At 32.8% G+C, this 14,067-nt stretch overlaps 1 protein-coding gene across 3 annotated transcripts; it reads right to left on the minus strand.

Annotated features, from left to right (window-relative positions):
* Positions 1 to 661: 661 nt before the first annotated feature.
* LOC129288803 (uncharacterized) lies at positions 662 to 7,906 on the minus strand. 3 transcript variants are annotated; one of them, XM_054925548.1, is made up of 17 exons: positions 7,829 to 7,906; positions 7,443 to 7,633; positions 6,492 to 6,746; positions 6,251 to 6,375; positions 5,620 to 5,664; positions 5,443 to 5,524; positions 5,299 to 5,367; positions 5,022 to 5,192; positions 4,875 to 4,940; positions 4,339 to 4,407; positions 4,117 to 4,245; positions 3,889 to 3,959; positions 3,443 to 3,673; positions 2,847 to 2,959; positions 2,591 to 2,688; positions 1,656 to 1,721; positions 662 to 1,021 (listed from the first exon to the last, which is right to left on the minus strand). In XM_054925548.1, the coding sequence occupies exons 2-16, from the start codon at positions 7,626 to 7,628 to the stop codon at positions 1,695 to 1,697; spliced, it is 1,737 nt and encodes a 578-aa protein (XP_054781523.1). In that variant the 5' UTR covers positions 7,629 to 7,633; positions 7,829 to 7,906; the 3' UTR covers positions 662 to 1,021; positions 1,656 to 1,694. The 3 variants fall into 3 exon arrangements, 2 of the variants coding, with proteins under 2 accessions (XP_054781523.1, XP_054781524.1); XR_008588070.1 differs by lacking the exon at positions 7,829 to 7,906 and having other exon boundaries at positions 1,638 to 1,721; positions 7,443 to 7,812; XM_054925549.1 differs by lacking the exons at positions 1,656 to 1,721; positions 7,829 to 7,906 and having other exon boundaries at positions 7,443 to 7,812.
* Between the last annotated feature and the right edge of the window lie 6,161 nt (positions 7,907 to 14,067).

Consider the following 14,067-nt stretch of genomic DNA (forward strand, 5'->3'; position numbering starts at 1 on the left):
TACTAAAGTGAAAGCAAAAAAAAAATATTATTATTTTTTCTTTTTAATTATAAAAGTGGAAACTAACAACTTAAAATTACAAATGGTGTAAAATTCGCTATTTTCCATTTATAAAGAAGTTTTATGCCATTGTATAAGCACCAAATGCTTTACTTCTTTTTTAATGTTCTGAGGCATACAAAATTTAATTTTTAATTTCTTTAGAAATATCACTGATAAAAAAATGGAAAATTTTATTTAAAATGATTAAATTAAGAAACATTCATAAGAATCAAATTTACAAGAGTCTATCTGCTTAAGCTTTTAACATTTGAGATCTTTAGAAATAAATAATCTGTTAATTTAGTCCTAGTAAATATTTTTTTTTAAAAATTATTCATGGCAGAAATTAAAATTTCCTAAAGTAATGATGAAATTGCATTAATATTTTAAAAGCAATAGTTGAAATTACAAATTACGAATCGCGTACAAGTGCATTTTTCGAAAATACCAGTATATCAAAAGAACCCTGCTCTCCGTCAGAATAAAACTACTTCCAACTTGGAAAACGGAACGGGCCATGTACTCCGTTTGTTCAGTGCTAATTATAAAACTATTTCGTACTTGATGAAATTCTGCTCTGTCAGGATAAAAATAGTCACTAATGCCCCAAAATTTTCACTTCCCCTCAAATTATCTCAATAATTATTAGTGTATGTTGTCTAGCAATCTTAATAATAATCCAATGTATAAAATTAAAAGAAAGGGTATGACAAAAATAAACAAGGTTGATTCCAAAGCTCGCAGGATGAGCCAAAATACGAAACATATATCAAGAGAAACAGAAACAGTACTGAACCAACAAGAACAAAATTTCGAGGCTTGCGATAATGAGGAATTGGAATTGTGCTTTTGTTCATCAGGGAGCAACTGAAGAGAGAGATTGAAACAATTTATACATGAATGAACTTCAGCAATAACTTCTGCAGGATCAACTTTTGATTCCTTTATGCAAAGCCTCATGTCAGTATTCTTCATCAAACTGCAATATAACAACAATAGTAGTCCCATTAAGTGAGGTAGATCTATCAACAATCAAAATTTTGGATATATTGTCAGCCAAAAGATCTTGTTTAATAATAACTTACATTTTATTCTGTGCCCGTTTTTTTGCAAGACTCAAAACTATATATTTCACTCTCCTAATATCTTTTACACAGTCTGTCCATACACGTCCAAATCATTATAAATGATTTTCGATTATCTTTTTCTCAATGGTTATCATGCCCACTACTTTTACATTCGTTTATGCTCATTATAGATTTTACTTTTTTATGTATGCCCACATATCCTTCAGACTACAATAGTCATGGACAAATTAGAACGTGATTTTTTTCCCAGATGTTTTTTTTAACACCTTCAAATAAAATATAAAAACGTTTGGATAGGATCAAACATTTTGTGAAAATTAAATATTTTCTAAAAAATGCTAAAAATAAAAGACGTTTTAAAAAATTCGTGACACTTTTGTGATTCAGTATATATTTTAACAGCATGATCATATGATCAAACTTATATATAACATGGATGAATTAATGGACAATAATGGCACCAAAGAATATGGCAAGGAGGAGGTAAGTATATAGTATTATGGATACTGGTGATAGAAGCTTAACCAGACGACCAAGTGACATCAATTATTCCTGGATGACTAGTCAGTGCTGGGCAGCATGCTCTGTCGGCTGCAAATTCACAGATATAAGAATTTGAAATACATGTTTAAATACTGAACAACAGTGGAGCAAATCTACAACCAAGATATTAAAAAAAGATAAAGGAATCATACTCGAACCTATAGAACTAATAGCAATAATTTCCTTACATTAAAATTTAAAAGATTTTGTTTTTAAAGTGATGAAAAGCAAAGTGATAAATGTAAAGGCAGAGAAGCTGCATCATCTCATTTCCATAAGATCTTTAAGAATGAGGTGTTTTTTCTGATTCAATTGGTATATGATTCTTATCGAATTTATTATTAATCAATAACATATTTTTACTTGTACAAAATATATAATTTAATGAATAAATTCCCTAACAGTGTGAAGACTTTCATCTGACAACAAGAGATGTAAATCAACCACCATTAATACCCAAGACAAATGCACAAATAAGAAAAAGGTAAAAAGATATTTGCCACATGCTTGTATGAGAAATTAATTTGGATTAGAACTGCTAGATTTGTGGGTGATTCACTTTGGTGCAAACCTAAACTACAAATTAAACCTTCATGCTGTGATTATTTTGCAGTAAATTTGACGATGGGCCACCCTTAAGAAAACTTTGCCTTTGTTTGGAATGGGAAGAAAATAGAGAGGTAGAAAATTAGGAGATAAAGTTAAAGGAAAAAAGACATTTTCCACCCTTGTTTTCCCCTAATTTCTCCCTAGAGAGGGGAGAAAACTAAAGGAAAACTTTTATGCTAGCAAGGGAAAATGTCTTTTTCTCCCACTTCTTTTCCTTCAGTTTTCCCTCCTCCCTATTTTCTTTCCATTCCAAAAGAAGGTTTAGCCTTTAAGAAAGGTGGGTAAGCCAAATCAGAGTCATCAGTTACCTTTTCTGAGTCCACATTTTCAGATGTAACCTTAAATCGTCCTCTCTGGTGAACAACTGGTACCTTTGCTTTGTCGTCATTGTCATCAGAAGTAGATACTGCAAGAATAGATTGATTAATCCAGAGGGAAGGAGCCACCTGGCAGGCTTTCAGAGCTCAGCCAGTATTATGTTAATCATTAAAGCGAACTGTTTGCGATGGTCCCCTGAAGTTGACAAGTAACGTACATGAACAAAGAAGAAACGTAAGCATGTACCTGACGATTTTGAAGCTTTAGAAGAAAGGTCAGAATGCGTATCATCCCTTGATAGGGGAACTGTAGTTGCATTGTTGTTTAAGTTGTTCTGGGGCTGATGTTGCGGCTTCTCCCTATCATTTGTTCATTGACATTAATGCATGCAGTGGATCATAGATAAAATATGACAATGCGGGTTCAACAGATGAAATAAGATATCTTAGTTAAAAAATTTGAATGTTTTGCTTGGAAAATTACAATAACAATCATGGAAAAAGATAGAAACAAGAAAAGTTCATGCTTCAAATTTGTATCTTTTGTTTGGAAAATCAGTAAGCCTAATAAAGAATTGGTAATAATATTTTGGCTTTCTACTTTATTTATTAAACCGGGCATTTATTTACGTATTTCTTTACCAGTTGAATGATAACCAAATTGTTTCTCTTGGGTAAATCAAAAGATAAGTTCTACCAGATAACAGGAAGAAATAGAAAATTTGAATGAATACTACTACCCATTTTCAGAATGAGCAGGCTTGTAAATCACCACCAGAGTGCCAAGTTATTCCATGATGGCAAAAGCTATGAGTAAATACTACAAGCCATATGTATATATACCTTTCTCCCTGGATAAATGGAGGTGTAACTTGGTCGGAGATGCTCATTGAAAATCTACCATGAAGGGAATGAATAGCTGTGGCCTCTACAGATCTCCCACTATTTTCCCTACCAGATTTTTCATTCATGTTATGATCAACCTGATTATCAAGAGGGGATGAGGAGTGCTGGGAGACGTGCTGCCTATGGCTTGAACTGGTGATGCTAGAATCATGATCCTCACATTTTGACCTAGAATGGCAAAACATGACAGTAATCGGATGAGATTGATCAATCCTTTTTTGGTGAATGGTGCAGTAGGTTATGTCCTCTAAATCAAAAGGAAATTTCCCAAACAACTCAGAAACAAGCATCAGCCTACAAATTTTTGCTCTCAAAAGCTCCCACATTATGAGTAACAGGGGAAAACAGAAACTAGATTTAAGAGTGCATGCTAGAAAACACACTCGGTGCAATTTAGTGTGGAACCAACTGTGGGACCAGAAGTTGATAGATTTTGAACCTCATCATTGTTGACCTGTGGAGCAGTGGGCAACGAACCATTAGAAACTACTCAAATGAAAAAAATTAAAATTGTTTCTCCATTATTGATGGAAAAGTTCAAATAAAAAAAAAAGAATTTATTGTCATACAGTACATGTGCTCCTATTGTACAGATAATGAATTGTAAATACCATATCTGCAATTTGACAAGGATCCTGGTTTTGACGTGATGATGGCTTATTACGTTCATCTTGTGTAGAAAAGGAATTTGAACATCCTGTATGAGAGATATCATCTATGGGGTCGTCAGAATCCTGGATCTACAAAAACAAATGAAAGTATAGTTAGGAATTCTATTGCTCCAAGAGCTACATGTGCATTGTGAGGGACAAAAGATTCTGCATCTTGCACACCAAGGAAGCCTGGGCCTTCATATCATCAAGATTGAAGTTCCAGCCACTAATTCCTCGTTTGTATTCATCCTGCGGAGGATCAAAACAACCATGTTAACGGATTGTAGGGTAACCAGTATCAAACAAGAATAAGAAACCAAAAAGAAGGAGAAAACCAAAGCTATGTAATCTAATTCATTTATAGCTCCAGCTTTTCAAAGTAAAAGTAACACACACGTTAGTTCTGGTTGAATTTGCCTGGCCTTGACCAAAACACAAGCATGAGTAGGCTTTTTAGATATGTCAGTAGTCTATGCCTAGCATTTTCAACTGAACACAGATGCTAGCTTTTTCTCACCCAAAAAAAAAACCGGGGGGGGGGGGGGTTTGTTGGGGGGGGGGGAAGCTGAAAAGTTGTTAACAGGAAGATACAGCACCAGTTGAATTTAAGGAGTGCATGAAAAATAATCTAACACACACACACACACACACATTTTAAACTGCATAACTTAATGGTGACAATAGGGGCTCAGCAATTAGGAATAAGCTTCATCTACCTGAGATATTTCTTCCATTCGCCCATGAGGCATTTTCTCTTGAGCAAGCATGTCTTCTTCTTTAATCTGCAATAGAAAAGTCACTCTATGAATATATTTTCTATAATTACAGGGGACAAAAGAGAAGTCATTTTGATAATTTGGAACCTTTAGGGCTTTCATACGATCACCTAAAGCAGGCAGACCCTCCAAAAGTTTTCGTGAAATATAATCATTTGAGCGAGCCTGCCTAAAGAAGGAATGCTTCAACAACTTTTTGGCAGTTGGTCGTTTTGAAGGATCTTTCACTAAACAACTAGCAATCATCTGTTTAAATGACTGAGAACAGAGAAGAAAGATTGTGAAAATAAGAAAGAATTCAAGGATACTTATTTGTTGAAAATATAGAAATAAGAAGTGTTAATATATATCCTTGAGAACTGACATGAGAGAACTTCTTATCCCTTTCATAATCAAGGCCAGGCGGTGCTTGTTGCAATGTCATCAACAGTACCTGTTTATGTAAAAGATTGCATCATAATTGACTCCTGGCAACGCCCATTATGGTTTGAGAAGATAACATCCATACCTTCATTGGTGGATACTTAGAGAAAGGAGCATGACCATGGGCAAGCTCCAACGCAGTTATGCCAAATGACCAGATATCAGCCCTGCAAATAGGGAAAGCCATTTTCAACTGCATATTAAGATCAGGCTTTCCATAGAGGAAGTGAAAAAAGATATTGCCCTATAAAAATATACTCACTTGAAGTCATAACCATGTAGTTGCTCCATGACCTCAGGTGCCATCCTGGAACAAAAGTATTAAACTAAATTATATGTTATTCAACAAGCAACAAGTAAAAAATGAGTAAATAACACAAATCTACCTACAAGTTTTGCTGAAATTGTTTAGACTTCCCCTTATAAAAATTGCACCACTCTTTAGTTCAATTTAGATGTTTTGACTGTAAGTACCCTTCATTAATCTTAATACTCAATTTTTGTAGTTAAATTCAATCAAAGAACATTTTTCTTCATTTTTTTTGGGTGCATATTTGGATATAAATTCATATTTCTATGTTTAGGTCACAGGCATTTTGGACCAAAAAAAAAATTAAAACTGGACTAATGTGTATATTTCTAAAATACAATAGAAGTTTTATAATTTGAGTAGATGGTCCGTATAATTTATTTTGAAAAGAAAGAACAGCTATTGAAGATGTTTACTGGCTAATTGACTGCCTTTCCTAATTCATAAAGACATCTAAAAGTGCACCAAGTTCCTCAAAAATGTAAAAACAATTTTAAATTACATATCAACATTTTAAAGAGGAATAGAACATGATATGACCATTAGATCAATGTTCACTGTAAGGGGGAAACTTTAAACTTACCAGCAGGGTGTCCCCACAAATGTTTTCCGTGTGCGTTGCCTGTCACCAGAATCAAAAAGACAAGCAGCTACACCCAAATCTCCAAGCTTGATTGCCCCGTGGTTATCAATTAGAATGTTCCCAGCCTATAGGACATTATATCACATGAAGGGAAGGAATGTGAGACTATATACCTGCAAATTTTTATGAAGTATGAAATTACTGTTGAAGTATTAAAAACAACAGAGTCATCAGTACTTACTTTGATATCTCGATGTATATGCCCATGCTGATGAAGATATTCTAAACCCTTTAAAACCTCTCGCAATATTGTGGCTATTATAACCTCCTCTAAACCATCAGGGTAAGCAGCTTTCAAGATGTGAAGACAGGAACCGCCAGCCATATATGGCATAACAACCCACAGATTATGATCACTAACGAATGAGCAGTGTGATTTAAGGACATTAGGGTGGTCAATTAGGTTCATTGTGTGCGCTTCCCGAGAAATGTTATTCTGCAAAAAGGGAAAAAATGAACAAAGGCATGTGTTATACAGCAATTTAGAAGTTAGTAGTAGGCAAATAAACATATAAGAAACTTGAAGCCATGCAAGACAAAAAATGTCTAATGCCCAGGTCCCAGAGTACACACAAAATTAATAGGAAACCTTTTAACTATTGTTCAATTGCTAACGATTTTTAATTTAATTGTAAGAGAGATGTTACTCAGATCAAATAAGATTGTCATTCTTATAATGTTCTTGTTTTTTTCTGGTGATATAAGCGACTCAATGCTTTCTTCATCTCATTCAATACTGAAAGCTAAAGCTTGAGTAAGGACGAGAATAAAGATCTCGTTCTCTGGATTTCTTGTTCATCCTTTTTTGCAGTTTCAAAAGCTTCAGCAACACGTTGGACATGGTACGCGTGTTCGTAACTTTCTCCAACCAACTAGAACAGGATCCAGAAAAAACTTTTCTGACTACTTAAGTTGCTGTATGGCCAGCCACAGCCTTCCTTCTCTAAAATTGTTGCAGTAAAAACACCAATTGCTTTTTCCATAGTCCGTATTCCAACTTTATGCTTTTTATTCATTCAATCATTCATTAAACAATGGACTAATTTCACCAGTGCAACTGATTTCTAACAAAAATAAGTTAGTAAATAAATTAAGCAATACTCATCATGATGAATGAATAAGAATGAGTTACCAGATTAGCATTGTCGCGTTCAAAATCGAGAATTTTGATGGCAACAGTCTCATTTAACTGTTTACAAAGAGCACGGTGTACCGTGGCACTCACGCCATGGCCAATCTCCTCGTAGAGTTCATAATGCTCGGAACCAATTGGATACTTCTTCTTCTCCACCTCCACAACGTGATGCTTCTTCTTCATCTTTCCTTCAAATCCAAAAGCGATGCAAAAAACAAGATTGAAAAGAGAGTGATCACACTTTAGCTAAAAGGTAAAAATCTTAAAACCAGAAGCAAAAATTTCATTCTCCAACGAGAAAAAGCAGAACGAAGGATTAAAAAAAAAACGCTCAAGGGAAGAAAGATAGAGAGGAGAGAGAAAAAGCATTGGTGAGTGAATACGGAGAGATGAGGATGCGCGGGTTGAGGTTATCGCCGACGTCTCAAGCCCAGATTTCTCGTGAAGATGCACATACGCAACAGAATTGGGGGAGAAACTTCTTCATGAATTAATTTAATTTAATTTTTATTTTATTTATTTCTCAGAAAACTTTCCGTTACGCGGATATCTGATAATCAAGATAGAGAAGAGAGATCGGAGAAACAGGGGACGGTGAGCTCAGTTTATAGTTAACGTGTTTGCTGGCAAGCTCAACGAACGGGCACGTGGCTTTCACGCTCTCTGATTGGTCAACACTGCAAATCTTACTTTGGTCAAATTTCTGTTGTATTTATCAAACTGAAGATTTCCAAGTTTTTCATAGAGTTTATGGGAGATTCACGTTTAATTACTACTCAAATAAATTATTCATAAATAAAAATTAATTACCTTTTCATTTTAATAATAATCTATGTTATATTAATTATTATTTGTAAATAATTTTTAAGTGATTCTTAAATGTAATTTTTTTAAATTTTTGTGTCACTAATTTTGGATTACTTCTATACTTATCTAACATTTTTCTGTTAATTTTATACTTTACAAGTCACCTCTTAAAAAATAATTGATATTATCATTAATCACTTTCTTCTATTTTTTTTTACAAGTGAATAAAAAGTTACTATGAAAAAAAAATATTTTTAAAGATAACAAGGGTAAGTTGTGAATTAGAGAAAATAATGATAAAATTCCTCTAAGTTATATAAATGATAATCTAACTCTCTCAAAATGTTATAATATCATTAAAATACTTAGAGACTTTTTTATTAATAAATTTTAAAGTAAAAAATCCACTCCACTCCTATTGAAAATGACAAGATCTAATTATAATTTTGCTTAAAAAATAAGAACTTTTATTTTATAAATTGAAAAATAACTTGTTAAGTGTAATTTTTATTATTAAAAAATAAGCTTTAATCACAATTTTCATAAAAAAATAACAACTTTTATTTTGTAAATTACAATAATTAAATAAGAAATCACAACTTTATCAATAAGGACAAAATGACCTTTTTAATTTAAAATTTATTGACACGAAAGTTTTTAAAAATTTTAATGAAATTATAACATATTAAGGGACTATATTATTATTTATATAATTCAAAGGATTTTATTATTATTTTTTCCTGTAAAATTGTGTCTTTATTTTCAAACAGCTTTAACAATTTATTTAACTACTTATTCTTGTTTTTAATATAAGACAAAGTCAATTAATTTTATACTTATAAGAAATGTTAGTTACAACTTTAAAATTATATCAATATATATATATATATATAACTTTACAATTTTATCCTTTTTGGCAATTAATAATCATAATAAGTTGTTGTTTAAAAACTCAAATGACAATTAATGAATAGGGAGTAAAATTAAAAAAATATTAATTATTTTGAATTATCTTATATTAAGAAAAAATTTTAAACTTCATCTTACATTAAGAATTAAAGGAAGTACCTTTCATTAATTTCAATAAGTAGCTAGAGATAACTTATATATAGAAAGATCAAAGGCCGAGGGGAAATCTTACTTTCTGATGTACTTAATTAATATTTTTTTAGAGGATTATTTGAATCCCACTAGATCTTTATTGGAGGACCTTTTTAGCAATTTTTTTTTTCATTTACAAGACTTAAGTTCACCATGGTTAAACATATCGACTATCAAAATTGCTTTATTTTTCTTTTTAGAGATATCAGGTAAGATGGTACATTATCTCCCTATCTTTATATATTGTCTTCTAATGTTTTATTATTGCTAATCATCCAGTAAGAGGGGAAACAAAATTGGAAAGGTATTAGCATTTTTAGGAAAGGAAAGCCTATCTCTCATCTTTTTTATATATGCAGATGATTTAATTCTCTTTTTCTAATGCACAAGAAATAGTTTGGAATAGATTAAGTCTGTTTTAGAAAAATTCTGTTGTTACCAGGCATAACATTAACAATCAGAAATTTTATACTATCTTTAGTCCCAATGTTAATGAAGTTGACAAAGAAAATTGGGCTAAACTTTTTGGTGTTCTAATCTCAAAAAAAGTAGGGAAACATCTAGGTACTTGGATTGATTTGGGAAAACAGAAACTCTACAACCAATTGTTTGAAGCCATTGATAAAATATTATCTTCCTAAAAAGTACACCTTCTTTGGCAAAACTTCAAGGTATCATATCTGCTACTAACATCTATCAATTATTGTGTTAAACTACCTTATCACATTTGTAAGAAAATTGATACTGGATGCATTGATTTCTTTTGGGGAATAGATTCAAAAGATAATAAACCAATGCACCTTACAAATAAAGACACTTTTTTTAAACCTATTGAATATAGAGGACTTGGTTTAAGACTGACCCACCTTATGAATAAAAAGCCTTACTTGCAAATTGGATTTGAAAATTGATAGATGCATCTCAAGATTCTATACTCTTTGACACTTTAAGGTTTAAATTCATCAATGTGGATTGTCCTTCTTTAGTCAGGAAGCACTATAACACATCTTGGATTTGAAAAGGAATTCTTGGATGCTCTAACTTAACCACTTCAACTTAAAATCAAGAGTTGGCAATGGGCAACAAATCAACCTCAATAATCCTTTTTGAAAGCTTAGTTTTCTTAGTCTAGGAACTGAATTATGGCCACCCAAGAAAATCTTGGGCTTTATTATCACTTTCTCTGTACCATGACATCCTTTAAAGTGGAACAAAAACTATATTGCTAGGATTTATAATTTTACTGATTTGCATCAAATTCTTCTCTCTCCAATTTTGACTCATGATCAACAAGATAAACTAACTTCGCTAGGCAACTCCCTTGGGTAATTGTCTTGTCAAAAAAGTTTCTTACAAGCATTGATACAAGAATTTCTTTTGATAATCTATTTCCTCTTCCTTGAAAACTGGATCTATCCAGGAAATTCCTTTCATTCACATGGGAGGTATTTACCAAGGCCATTTTTAGCAAGCGATGTTTTAAAGCTTCATCGTTTGCAAAACAACACCAAGTTTGTTTTTGGTTGTGATGATGATGAATATATTAGTCATGTTTTTGTTACTTGCCCTTTTTTTCCAAGTAATTTGGTTTGGAGCTTTATTAGTCACAATTGATGAATTGTTGCTTGAAAATAATTTTCAAAATATTATGATTGTCCTATTGTCTCTTTTTAAAGATAATCAAATCAAATTAACATCGTCAAGCAAATCATCATTTTGATTTCACTTATTTGGAGGGAGATAGAGAAAACTCCACCTATGTTTATAGCCGGTCTCAAGCCCGGGTAAAGGAGAAGGGTTGTATTAGGCCATCAACTGTCAATGTAAAACTCTGTTGAATCTATTATGAACATGGACAATAGACGTTATGATGTTAATGCTAGGTCGTTGCCCATAAGTAACGCGCTGCATGGCTTGAGTACAGTAATAAGTGAGTTAGAGTCGCTGCATCAGCGTCCAGATGTAGTGTTAAATGAGCAAGGACTACCGCGTCATTCTTGACGTGTGCGGCTAAAAAAGTTAGTCCATGAGAGCAAAATTAGATTTGGTACTTGAAATGTTAGGACATTGAATTGTAAACCTATAGAGGTTGTAGGGGTTATGAGTCAAAGGAAAATTAAGATCCTTTGCCTGCAAGAAACAAAATGGCATGGAGAAGAAGCTAAGGATATTCAAGGTTTTCAAACTTTGGTATACAGGAAAAGTAAGCGCATGCAATGGAGTAGGCATCATTATTTATAAAGAGTGGAAGAAGAATGTTGTAGAAGTTAACAGAATTGGAGAGAAAATTATTTCCTTAAAAATGATAATTGGATGTGAGACTGTTAATATTGTTAGTTCTTATGTGTCTCAAGTCGGGACAAAAGTCAGTCTTAAGGAATTATTTTGGGAGGATCTAGAGGGGTTGATTCGACAAATACCATAGAGTGAAAAGATTTTTATTGGAGGAGACTTTAATGGGTATGTTGGGAGGGAGGCTGGTCAGTATGCGAGGGTGCATGATAGTTTTGGTTTTAGAGAGCTAAACAATGAAGGACAAACTCTTCTTAATTTCTCATTGGTGTATGATTTTAAGATTGCCAACATTTGTTTCAAGAAGAGAGATGAACATCTCATCACTTACAAAAGTGGAGCCTCAAGGTCACAGATTGATTTTCTTTTGGTTAGGAACACAGATAGAAGACTCTGTAAAAATTGAAAGGTGATTCCCGGAGATGCTGTAATGACACAACATAGGGTCCTAGTCCTTGATGTGTGTATTATGAGTAAAATTCAAAAACGTTGACAAGTAGTAGCACCAAGGATTAGGTGGTGGCAATTAAAAAGTGAGAAGCAAGATATTTTCAAGCGGAATCTTTTGGACAAAGGAATTTTGAAATCTCAAGGTAATGCTAACATCATATGGGAGGATATGGTTAAAAAGATACAAGAGGTTGCAAAAGTAGTTTTGGGAGAATCAAAAGGTTTTGGTCCGAGAAATAAGGAGTCTTGGTGGTGGAATAATAGTATACAGGACAAAATCAAGCATAAGAAGAACTGTTTTAAAGCCATATATTTGTGTAACAATGAGGAAAATTGGGAAAGGTACCATATGGCTAAGAAGGAGACTAAAAGAACTGTGGGTGAAGCTCGTTTTAAAGCTTTTAAAGAATTTTATAAGAGCCTTGAGACGAAGGAAGGAGAACGAAACATTTATAAGGTTGCTAAGAGTAGGGAAAAAAATCAAGAGATCTAAAACAGGTAAGGTGTATTAAGGATGAAGAGGGAAGAATTTTAGTTACAAATAATGAAATTAATAATAGATGGGAGACTTACTTTTCCAAACTTTTCAATGATGGAGAGGGTTCATCTAGTAACTTGAAGGATTTAGTAACTGGTAAAGGAGAACAAAATTTGTCATTCTATCAAATAATATGTGATAAGGAGATAAAGGAAGCTCTCAAGAAAATGGCAAATGATAGAGCCAACGAACTTAATTGTATATCAATTAAAGTGTGGAAACGTTTGGGTGAAGAAGGGGTGAGATGGTTAACTAAGTTATTTAATGTGATTTTACGATCCAAGAAAATGCCTAATGAATGGAGGAGAAGTACATTAATTCTTATTTATAAAAATAAAGGAGATATTCAGAATTGTACTAACTATAGAGGGATTAAACTCATAAGCCACACAATAAAATTGTGAGAGAAAGTCATTAAGTACAGGTTGAGATTGGAGACAAGTATTTCTGAGAATCAGTTTGGTTTTATACCAGATAGATCGACTACAGAGGCGATTTATCTACTAAGGGGATTAATGAAAAAGTATCGTTGTAAAGATAAAGATTTACATATAGTTTTTATTGATTTGAAAAAAGCTTATGATCGTATACCAAGAGAAGTGCTTTGGAAAGCTTTAGAAAAAAAGGGAGTACGGATTGCTTATATTAAAGTCATACAAGATATGTATGAGGGGTAAAAACTAGTATAAGAATGCCTAGTGGTCAAGCAAAGGATTTTTCTATAAAAATTGAACTACATCAGGGATCATCTTTGAGTCCTTATCTGTTTAACTTGATCCTAAATGTTTTGACATAACATATTCAAGAGAAAATTTCCAAATATATGCTCTTCGTGGATGACATGGTTCTTATAGCAGAGACAAGAAAAGAGGTTAATTGCAAACTTGAGTTATGGAGAAGGACATTAGAGTCAAAAGGTTTCCGTTTGAGTAGGAGTAAGACGAAATATTTATATTGTAAATTTGGTAAGAGACTATCGACAGTAATTTAAAAGTAAAATTGGGAGATTAAATTATACCTCAAGTGAAAAAGTTTAGATATTTGGGAGCCATTATTCAAAATGATGGCGAAATCAGTGGGGATATTTCACATAGGATTCAAACTGGGTGGTTTAATTGGAGAAAAGTTAAAGGAGTTATTTGCAACCATCAAGTGCCTAATAAACTTAAAGGAAAGTTTTGTCGTATTACTATCAGACCGGCAATGTTATATAGTAGTGAATACTAGGCTCTAACGGGACAGCAAGAGCATAAAGTTGGAGTAACAGAGATGAGAATGTTACAATAGATGTGCAAACATACACGTAAAGATAAAATTTGAAATGAGCACGTACGTGAAAAAGTGAGTATAGCACCTATTGAGAAAAAATGATAGAAAATTAATTGAGATGGTTTGGGCATATACAAAGAAGGCCAAGGGAGGCACCAATGAGAA

Source organism: Prosopis cineraria, unplaced genomic scaffold (genome assembly GCF_029017545.1).
Source record: "Prosopis cineraria cultivar Desert tree isolate PC_DT_omini unplaced genomic scaffold, ASM2901754v1 PC12, whole genome shotgun sequence".
Classification (NCBI taxonomy): domain Eukaryota; kingdom Viridiplantae; phylum Streptophyta; class Magnoliopsida; order Fabales; family Fabaceae; genus Prosopis; species Prosopis cineraria.